The sequence below is a fragment of the Bombus vosnesenskii genome, unplaced genomic scaffold, assembly GCF_011952255.1.
Source record: "Bombus vosnesenskii isolate JDL3184/JDL3185 unplaced genomic scaffold, Bvos_JDL3184-5_v1.1 scf7180000013365, whole genome shotgun sequence".
Lineage (NCBI taxonomy): Eukaryota > Metazoa > Arthropoda > Insecta > Hymenoptera > Apidae > Bombus > Bombus vosnesenskii.
Genome location: NW_022882998.1, coordinates 134358 through 145318, shown reverse-complemented (window position 1 = coordinate 145318; position 10961 = coordinate 134358). Strand labels below are relative to the sequence as shown.

General features: G+C 34.2%; 1 protein-coding gene across 1 annotated transcript; it reads right to left on the bottom strand.

The window, feature by feature from the left end:
• Positions 1 to 323: 323 nt before the first annotated feature.
• LOC117237268 (sodium channel protein Nach-like) lies at positions 324 to 10007 on the bottom strand. Its single transcript, XM_033501036.1, has 11 exons — positions 9592 to 10007; positions 8837 to 9144; positions 7408 to 7550; positions 6210 to 6381; positions 5946 to 6094; positions 5738 to 5867; positions 2964 to 3249; positions 2173 to 2226; positions 1916 to 2087; positions 1731 to 1837; positions 324 to 571 (listed from the first exon to the last, which is right to left on the bottom strand). The coding sequence occupies exons 4-11, from the start codon at positions 6258 to 6260 to the stop codon at positions 369 to 371; spliced, it is 1152 nt and encodes a 383-aa protein (XP_033356927.1). The 5' UTR covers positions 6261 to 6381; positions 7408 to 7550; positions 8837 to 9144; positions 9592 to 10007; the 3' UTR covers positions 324 to 368.
• Between the last annotated feature and the right edge of the window lie 954 nt (positions 10008 to 10961).

Genomic DNA, 10961 nt, shown 5'->3' with positions numbered 1-10961 from the left:
AAAAACTCTTTGAAGCTATATTTTTCTCCAGGTTTAAAGCGATTCGTTTCCCTGTTGGATACCCGACAACTCTCGAATTCAACGAGTTGTTCTTGTGAAAGTAAGATTTTTCAAATGTTAGAAACTCGCCGCTGTTCGTAATCTCTAACACTGATAGTTTGGTCAATAGAACAGGAATTGTTAATATTTCGGTAAAAGTAGTTCTGCTTCTTGTAATTATATCACAAATTTATTTATTGATAGGATTCCAGTATATAAATAGGAAATTTTTAAGAAGCAAGCACATTTATTGAATGGCAAAACGAGCAAACACAGCGCAGATACATAGAAACACATCGAATGTATATTAGAAGCAAATACTATTTTCATTAATTATTCATGACAGCCCTTGAATGTGGAAAGAATTCATTCCAATAAATAGGATGTATAGCATTTTCATGAGGAATTTCTTCTTCTACTACCTCGAGAGATTTAAACGCTTCACTGAGCCATAATATGATAAAATAAATCAATTCTACGAAACTAATGATGCTGATGCCAACGTAAAGTCCATAGAGTCCTCCAACTTCACCTATAAAATAAATATTTTTTAACAATTGCAGGTTTGCAAGTTATAAAATATTAAAGTAGTACATTCGACATAATTTCGAAATTTTCTAAACTCAAATATTTCAATTTTATAAATTCGATGTATGTATGTACAGATATAGATATATCAAAAATAGATACAAATACAAATATTTCCAAATTTTGTGGAATATATTTAAGTATATATTCAGATTTAGACAGACACAAGAAGAACTCCAGACTCTGAAGCTGAGGCATGCGATAGCCTCAGGCATGTATATTCGACAGCTTAATGAAAACAAATGGCCCGAGTGCTATGTAGCCATCTAGACACTCTGTCTGTTACTATTCATTAGGATTAGATAGTCGAAACGCTAATAGGTTATTGAATCGGATTCGAGACAATTTATTTATTATGCATTTGTTTTATTACGCTCGCTAATTATAATATATATTATTATAATATATATATTAAATATATCTATGAAATATTTATTAAAGATGTTTGACTGACGTAGTGATTCTCTCCGACCGTTACGTATTATTGACATTTCTAAATAGCGCGATAAAACGTTACAATGCGTCGCGAGTGAACGTATTATGTTTTTCAGTTTATTTTTTACAATTATATGAGTGCTGATATCAGAAAAATGTGCTCTGAAATGTGTATAAATTATGTTTATTTCGTTTATCGCTGTGGAATGTATACTGGTCAAAGAGGTAAAAAGAATAGTGTTGTCAGACTGAATAACTGGAAATAGACAAACAAGTAAGTGAAAATACTTCATACGCTGTTATAGTATAATATCTAAAAACTTTCATCAAAGAAAATCACTTTAAATAAATAATTGAAATTTCATCACAGCACATTTATTCTCTGTAATTCTTAGAATAATCGATAAAGTTAGTTAGTTAGTTAGTCGATAGATGAGAAGTAAAAAGGTTATTGTTTACAATGGTCGCAAATAATTTCATCCATGATGACTGTTAAGGACGAAAATAATCGATAAAGTTGTAGTAGGAATATTCTATAACCTATATCTTTTAAAATTACGATAATAGATCTTGAAACAGTGACAGCATGACATGCAATAGTTACCAGAAATATATTCATTGTACGTTTTAGTTGAAATATGGAGAAGATAAAATGTATAAATACTTACCCAAATACTCGTACCAACGGGTAGTCACGTCTTGTTTCAAAAACTCGGTTCCTGAGTTTGGAAAATATACGTGCAGAACACTATGATTCGTTACGTTCATGTCCGGACTAGGAAGTATTTAAAAAGAAGTTAGTAATAATATGTGCATTTAACAGAAATGCGATAATATTTTAATATTCTCTTACAATAATTCCGTGTCGAAGTATCCAGGCTCTATGTTAGATATAGTACTTTGCACATAATATCTCATATCGTCACATTCAGGGTAACAATTTTTGCAGTACATTGTTGCATTCTGATCATCGAGCGAGCTACTTAAAGTATTGTCTTTATAAGGTACGATGTTAAACGCTACATCTGTTAATTAATTAATCGATAAAAAATATCATATATAAATTTCTTGTTGAATTTGGTTGATTGTAAATGTAAGATAGTTTCTCACCGTAATATTGCAATAAACAATGTATATTCTCCATATTGCAAGTTCTGTTGAAATCTGAAAACGATTGATAAAGCGAAAGTTTTGGTCGACATTAGAATATTACAGAAATATTTTATACTTTCTTAAATGCTAAAGGCAAGATAGAATCAAATGACGCAATACGTTCATTACTAATCGAGTTTCCATTATCTAATTCATGCGCTAATATTTGTAATAAAAATAAATAAATTTATATAATAGCTATCTTTGTATTGTATTTCACATTGTGTTGTTATATTGTTAAAAATTCTAATTTCTAATCTTTGAGGTTCTACCATTGTTCAATTGCAAATGAATATTAATCAAATTTAAAAAATTTCTTATTAGTGAATATTTATTGTTAAGATATAATCTGAAATTAATAAATAATAGAATAGGGGAGTGTTTGGATTCTTAAAGATTCATTTGCCTCTCTTACTTAATTAAAGTATCATACGGTAGCTACAAGGAACGTGTAGTAAAATTACATATTGACTCAGATTTGATATTTAGAATGAACGCGTGAACATGTACATTGCTTTCTTCCAAAAACACAAATCTCCATCATCTGGACATTACTTCAAATTCGAATTCTACAAAGCATTATAATAACAAACTTTTTTTTAAATTTCAACTTAAAACAGACTATATTTTCCTTCTTTTTCATAGAAACAAACGCTTCGTCTTAAAATAATATTACTTTAATTGAGAATTTCAAACAAACGATCCTGAGAAAAGTGAACGAGTTCTACCGGAAATAAAGTAGTTTTCACCTTCGTGATATGGATAGAAAAACACTCTACATTTGCAATGGTTCCATACGTGCTCCATCTTACAGGCGACTATGCAGTCATTATAGGTATAAGTCGTGTGGTCCGAAACGTATTCGTCGGGAAAGATGCAGCCTCGTTTCTGCATCGAATATGGGCGAATATTGTCGGTACTGTACAACCCAACCGCCTTCAAACGTACGTACTTCTCGGTTAATGGGCCAAGCAGAATGTCCGAAACGCTGCCGCTACCCGAGTCAGGGTAATCGTAAGGGTCGAATATCATCACCTGATAAATATGCATATCGGTATTGTACTATTCGGTTGGCAACTAAATGAAATTTCTATGAAAAATTATGAATTGGTCGTTTTCGATAATTCTAACGTTAAAGAAGTTTCATGGATAGCTCACCTGTCTCTAATTGATTGTCATAACAAAACTGCAAACATTTATACAAATTCATACTTTTATTAACATAACCGGAACTTAATTAGAGATCCGTTTCCTTTATCAAGGGTTATAATATACTTAGAATAGTGTTACGCCACGAGGCTTGCCACAGGCTGTGTTTTCTAACCGTCGCTCGCGGTCCTACAACGTCGCAGACGGATCGTCGCGGCTGCCCGGCAAACAAACATTGTAGTGGCAAGCGCATGGTTCATTAAGCAGGGCGACCTCCAGAAACGTCGACTCGTGGCCGTTATTTTACCTCGCGTAAAAGAATGTGGCGTGATCCGAACGTAGTGGGGGTCGCCTTTCAGAAAAGACGAAAATATTCGAAGGGCGTTCAGTTCCTTCTGACGAGTCAAACATGACACTTCGATAAATCTGACGAGCAAACGAATTTATCTAGAGATCAAAGTCGAGCCAAAATTCTGTAACATCTTCATCAGATTATTGTAAAATATATTGTTCTATGTTAACCTGTTAATACAGTGTTACATTCATTAAACCACCTCTGTTATCCTAAACGAAACAGGGGAACGACTATTTCGCGGCGTCGATTAACATGATCGTAGCGGGAACTTACAACTCTTGCTGACGCGTTCTCCTAGCGGCCGCGTCTCTCCGCGAACGGTCGTAACAAATAGTATATATTTTTTTATATTTTTATTATATATTTATGTGTATTATATACTTTCTTGAACCTTGACATTTTTTATAAATACACAGACATCCGCAGATTGGCCATAAATCTTTAGAAACCCTAACTAATGCTCATTCAATTCTTTCGTCTTCGACATTGTAACATTCTATTGCTCGCGGATTTTATCATTATCATCTAATGACAAAAAATGAATAAAAAAATTTATAAAAATATGAATTTGTGTAAATGTTTGCAGTTTTGTTATGACAATCAATTAGAGACAGGTGAGCTATTCATGAAACTTCTTTAATGTTAGAATTATCGAAAACGACCAATTTATAATTTTTCATAGAAATTTCATAAATTTACGACGGTTTTTGGATTTTGTCCGAAACAAAATGTCATGGGCGATTGTGATTTTTTGCAATGTATGTATATAGGAAAAAGCTTATTTATTCTTATATTTTTGCATGTTGATTTCTTTAGTACAAGTTTCATTCTTTGATTGATTCTATTGTTATTAGTTCTATTGGTTATTAGGTTATTGCATATTAAAGGTCCTTTACGAATGGCTAAATTGATTTAAAATGACAATTTTTAATTAAAACAAGGTTCACTTCAAAGAATCGATTTATTCCTTTCTACGATTGTAGACAAATTTATCGATTCTAGTTTTGTAAAACCTGGTGCTCTCAAATATTGAAAATTGCTTAAAAATGAAACGTAAAATATATTGTACTCGCTTTGAAGGTATCGTCCCAGTGCAGAAAAAATAGAAACAAGTTCTTTTATTGTTATTTTATATAAAAGAGAAATTCGAGAGTTCATAGTAAAAGATTAAAACGAATAACACTTTTGAAATACGCACAAGGATTTTTTGCGTACATCTAAATGTCCGAAATATGGTTCGCTTACTCTAAAAGAGAAGCAATGCGATCACACGAATAACCATCATACGCTCGTTGAGTTCCTTCGCGCAAAAGTTCCGCGTTCTGTATTTCCATCAGGTGCAATAAATCCGTTTGAATAGATTTCGTTTAAAAGAATTTGCCCCTCTCTAGTTTCTTCTTCAAATATTCCGACCAATCTATCACGTTTCCACATGACAACACAGTAAACCATTTTACATTTCATAATTTGTAATTACTCGTGCTTTCCCCCACGAATAAACCTTAAATCGTTATAAATTTAAATAAACTAAATTTTGCTTAAAGTAACATTTAGAGCATGAAACCAGTATTTAGAAGTGTCATTAAATGGTACACAACGCAGGAAACGTGCATTGGACAGTGTGAATGGTCGCAATGCTGGACCAAGCTTTTTCAAACACGAAACGAAATGTTGCGTTGTGTTGCTAATGACTTTCGCCGAGTTTTTGTCAACAGGCATTCGTACCACAATATAATCGTTGACGACCATGTTCGAACGAACAAAAACCAATTAGGAATGCGAAATGGCAAGATTTTCATGTTAAATACTTAAATAATTATTTGAAGTTAATAATATTTATAATTAACACTAGAGTTGATTTCTGATATGTACGTTCCGGTATGTGAAATTATCTTTCTGTCTCATCTACTAAACATTTGCATGTCTTTAGTAATTGCAAAAACAGGAAATGTGATAAATATGATAAATAGAAGTAGAAATATAAGAGTAATATAAAATAAAAAGACGATAAATAATTACCTTCCAACCAATAGTGGGTAGTATCGTGTAAAAATAATCATCCAATAAGGGATCCATCGTCACAGTTAAACCGTTCTGTATACCTATGTCTCCGACATAATACAATTTAAATTCCTCCTGCTTAAAAAACCTATTACAAATAGAATTAAAGAATGTCGAAGGATTATCAATATTATAATACTGGGAAAAAAAGTTATGGAAGACTTACTTAGGAGCATCACCAAAACTCTCGGCAATATAATTAAAAATGCAACAGAATCCATTTTTCGTTTTTCCGACGCTGAATATATCAGAGCAATTCATTCTCTGATTGCGAAAATAACAGTTGAGTAACATAGACGAACACTGTGGTGTTAGCTGAAATTTCCTTTGCTTTATTAACTCTATAAAACTAGATTTTTTATGATCCAATAAATGAATTACGTATTACCACAGAACATACATATATGTATGTATAATTACTGCTACTCACGCGTTCCATTATGTCGGTGATATCGTAATTATTCCCGTAAAACTTGGACATCAGCTGAATAATCTGAGTGTAATCACCAGCAGTGGTAAATGGCGAATCGTACAAATCACCGACCTTCCGTATTTCGTGAAGAATTTCATTCACGGTCAAATTACTGATTTTCGCTTCATACCTGACACTCCAACGAATGCAAATTAAAATCCTTTCAATTGATAAAATTTTGGTTAAAATGTAACATTTATTGGCGATTGAACACAAAACGCAAGCATATCAACGAGAACGATAATCGAGCAGCATAATTCATTCTCAAGCGAATGACTCGAACTATTTGCGCCATTAGTATCCTTTGGTTGTCCGTAAAACTTAGCAAACTATTCCTCCCGGGGTGGATTGGATTTGGTGCATATTAATACTTGATTAAATTGGCGAAAGTTAATCGGACGCAAATTAGCGTTCATTAAATCGGCTGGCGCGAATCGATAACTATGTTAGAGCCGCTAGCCGGCGTAGCCCGACAATGAACACGTTCACGGTGATTATCACAGTGATTAGGTGGCGGCGGCTGACTGCCGGTGCTTCACGGTTCTTCAACGAGGTCACGCTTTTCGAGTGCAGTTATTGAAATTATCCGTGCCGGTGCAATTTTCTGCAGTGCGGCGAAACGACGTGCTATAACCCTCGACCAACTTATCCCCCTACCAACCCCCTTTCTCATTCTGCTCCACCCTCTTTCTATTAAACCCCGTGGTTGCTACGCATTAAAAGCCACGATGCTTGCTCACACTCACTCCTCGCGAGAACACCGGTGTTTATTTAATACTCAACAGATCCTCACATTTCAGTCGCGAGTTTCGTGGCGGATTGAAGACTTATTCTGTTAATGGTGCAAACAGAGACGGCTAGAAAGACAGTAATCAGAGCTGGTGAAAAGGTTAGGTTCTCGTGTCGTGATTTCGTCCATAAAATTTAAAGGCTGCTCTCACGCTACCCGTTCAAATCGCTTAATTAAAACGAGATCGCTGAGGGCTCCGGTTTTTAATCGAACTCAGACGTTCAGGTAGTAAAAGAATGAAATTGGACGATGATTTTCTTGTTTTCTTTGTCCTTGTTTTTTTATTTTTTAACGATGTAGTAGCTCGTTTGCGCATAGCTTATCGATTTTCTGCTTCGAATTTTCATTATATGTATTTTAACTTACCGGGGAATTTTATTTCATTAGTTGGAAAATACTCCGATTCTAACGTGGCTGTTACTGGGATATCTTTGTACGCCTGATAAATATTGACCATCTGGAGAAAGCCGCAAATTATGGAGATTATGTATACGAGAAGCCATAGGAACCTAAAAATATTCCAAATATTTAAATATTTATATAGTCGTTCTTCTCTCGTACAATGTATTGGTTACACAGATTTTTACTTTTTAAATCAAATTTTCCATAAAATATAAAGTCTCATTATAGGAAAGGTAATAGCTAACTGACGAATGAAAAGACTCTCGAGTTCGCTTTTTTAATGAACATGATACGCGCTTGATTGCCATTAAACACCCTTGATGTTACGTGAACTCCTATAAAAAATAACACTTCAAGCGCTCGTAAAACGACGGTTCACTGCTTTTTTCATAGAAAATGAGAATCTCGTTTATTACCGAATTCGTTTTATAAAAGTCGCGCACTATACGTAACTTTATCTTTAATTATTCACCCTCCATGGCGTATCATTTTCCCTAGTGGAACACTAAAATTTCATTGTTATCTTCCTTATTCCTTCGTTCATTTTTTTAGTCTCAGCTTTCCCGACTTTAATCCCTCGTAAAATCTTTTAAAATAACACATCGAACTACAAGATCTTCCTGTACCCAAGATTTTATGGGATTTATGGCTATATGCCTTGAATGTTGCCAAAGAAAAACATTTTTCCTTAACACAGATATTCGCGAAATTTTCTTCATGAAAATATTCAAAGTATAGTATTCTTTCCAGCATTTGACGCATAAATACAAATTTGCATATATCCATATACCATTTTTAGATATTCTTTTATTCGCCACTGTATAGTATATAAAAATACATCGAAATGTAATACTAATATTTACTGTGTAAAACAAAAATCTCTCTTCTTAGTTTCGACTTTTCTACTTTATGTTAATAAAACTGATAAGACTATTAATCTTTATAAACATCTGTATTCTAATGAACGTATCTGGATTAAATTTTACTAAGGTTCTTGTGCTTCACGATAAATTCACTACAATGGTAAAACTAACCAACCAGGTTCAATATCGTAATCTTGTAAGTAAAAAGGCATCTGCATTTTTTCTTTATGATTACATTGCCCTGTTACGCGATACACTGGATACGCTATTTAGAGCAACGAAGCGATCAAGTATCCTAGGAAATTGTGCTTGGTGCATCGAAGAATATACTGAATATAGAATGAAGATAATATCGTTTATTTAACAGGAAGCATTTCGGCGAACGATGAAATTAGTCGAACAGATAATCGTTTGCTTACTCAAAACGCAACGTATTTTGCCGTGCATATGAAACGGAATAATTTCGTAATGCGATTATACGCGATTACCTGAAACACTGGGAATATCCATATTCCATGAATTTCACTTACTTCTCCAACCAGGTTACTTCATCTTTCAAAAAATACTTCAGACCCACTAAAGTTGTGTGCTTGCAGTATAACCGCCAATATTTCGTGAATACTCCGCTGTAATTCAATACGACGATGTGTTTGCTTCGATTTAATATTGGACGTTCGTAAGGAACGTTGAACTTTCTTCTGTCTTCTTCGTTCATGGTACTCGTATCGTCGTATCGTTGATCCACAAAATTGTGAAGTATGATTCAAGCGAAAATAAACGAAAACGCGAAAAAATAATGAATCTTGTTCAACGATACTCAACGTAAACTCTTGTTATCCTAGAAAAATTGTAATTAGTTATTAATCAGTTTATTACTTGTAGAGAATCGAACGTGGAAGAAATGTGATGCGTAGAACCAGAGTTCTCGTTACGACGCGGATGGAATAAAATAAGCGTGGATGGAAAAATTTCGGATTTATATTGGTGAATACGATCCTTGACTAAGATGTGCGTATGTTTGGACAAAAATGGAAGAAAATAAACATAGGCGAATAAAACGAGTTAGATCTAGTTGCGCTCGATTTGAATTGTACACGGTGGAAATTGGCGATATCGATCGAGTAAATTCTTAATTAAGTCTATGGTTCAACTTTTTTACCTAGCCAAACCGGTTGTTTTTGTTTAAATATTGCAAAAAAAAAGGAAAGAATGAAAAATATATTAAACAAAAGTAAAGCGAGATATATATGGCGATAAAATATTTCTGAAACACGTTTATGTATACCGATAGATGGAGTGTGCATAACGAAAGTTTCAGCCGCAGTTATACTTCAAACGAATATATTGGGTGGTTGTGCGACGTTCCATTGGCAGAATTTCCATCGACGACCGGGCGCCACGTTGTTCCTCGATTAGAATCGTAAAACACCAGCGGCCTCGTTTCGCGTGTTGCACGTGTCGCATGGGTGACGGAACGATTCCACTTCGAAAAGATCGCATATCTTAAACCATTTAATTACTGATACGCTTCGCTTATCTCATGCACGGCCAGTCGCCCGTTACCACTGGAAAGTTACGGATCGTGCTTGCACATCGTGCTTCGTAACATATCTATTGTCCTAACGTTACGCTCTTTCGCACATTCTCATTAAACGTGTCTTTGGTTTCTAAGTTGTATAAGATCGCTCCTGAATTTATCTACATCTTTCTCCTCTTATACATCGCTTGTTGTATCATTCTTTAAATGGCAAATATCTTTTAAGATGAACATTTAAATGCCAAAAATCTTCTCATTTTTTAAAGATGAACATTTAAATACCAAAAATCTTTTTATCCTTTTAAACACCAAAAATATTGATATTCTTTTAAGATGAACAATTGCGAAAGAAAATCTATTAAGGATAGACGCATGCTCCATATTATTTTTCCTCGGAAAGATCCTTATTTTAAGTATTGGGTTGTGACATATGAAATATGCACATTTTTTATATCAATCTTTAAATCTTCTTTCCAGTACCTTTATCTTTATAGATTTATCATTGTATACTATTTTCAAGTTGAACATTTTTTTTCTATAACGTATGATTTAGTGATATATCAATTGATAAAAGCGTCATGTGTTCACCTAATAACAATGATTATTTTGATATTATATTTTCATGTTATATCGTTCCACTCGATTAGCTTCTAACAATTGTGCCAGCCAATGGAAGAAATGCTAAATCAATGCTCAACAAGTGAGTCTAACAAGTAACTGGAATCTGCCCTTTCGACAAGTTGTTCTTGAATTTGCCCTGTAACTAGTTATTAAGGTCATAAAACTTCGGAACTTCATCAGGTGTCAGGTTCGTGACTGGAATGATCCAGCAAGGTGGGTGGCAGTTTAGTCGCTAATCCAGCCTCGACTATCTCACGCTCTATCGTTTCAAGCGTGTCACAAGCCGCCTGATGTTGCGTACGTGTGCCGTTATGAAAATGCGTGGTTCGCCGGTCTACGCTCGTGAATATATTATAAGGAGGATGTACGTGTAGCCGTGGGTTGCAATCTTGCAATCCTGACACGGGCTCAAAGAACGAGTTAGCTGTACGTAAAGTAGATCAAGTTTACACGACGTTAATCGAATCACTATACTCGACCGTCTTCCTCTCAGTCGC

Excerpts from the sequence above, each read along its gene's own strand:
- LOC117237268 (XM_033501036.1), bottom strand. The coding sequence starts at position 6,260 with ATGTCCAAGTTTTACGGGAATAATTACGATATCACCGACATAATGGAA. Across the intron at positions 2,227-2,963 it reads TTTCTATCCATATCACGAAG|ATTTCAACAGAACTTGCAAT; the intron begins GTGAAAACTACT and ends AATCGTTTTCAG. Across the intron at positions 2,088-2,172 it reads TTGTTTATTGCAATATTACG|ATGTAGCGTTTAACATCGTA; the intron begins GTGAGAAACTAT and ends ATTAATTAACAG.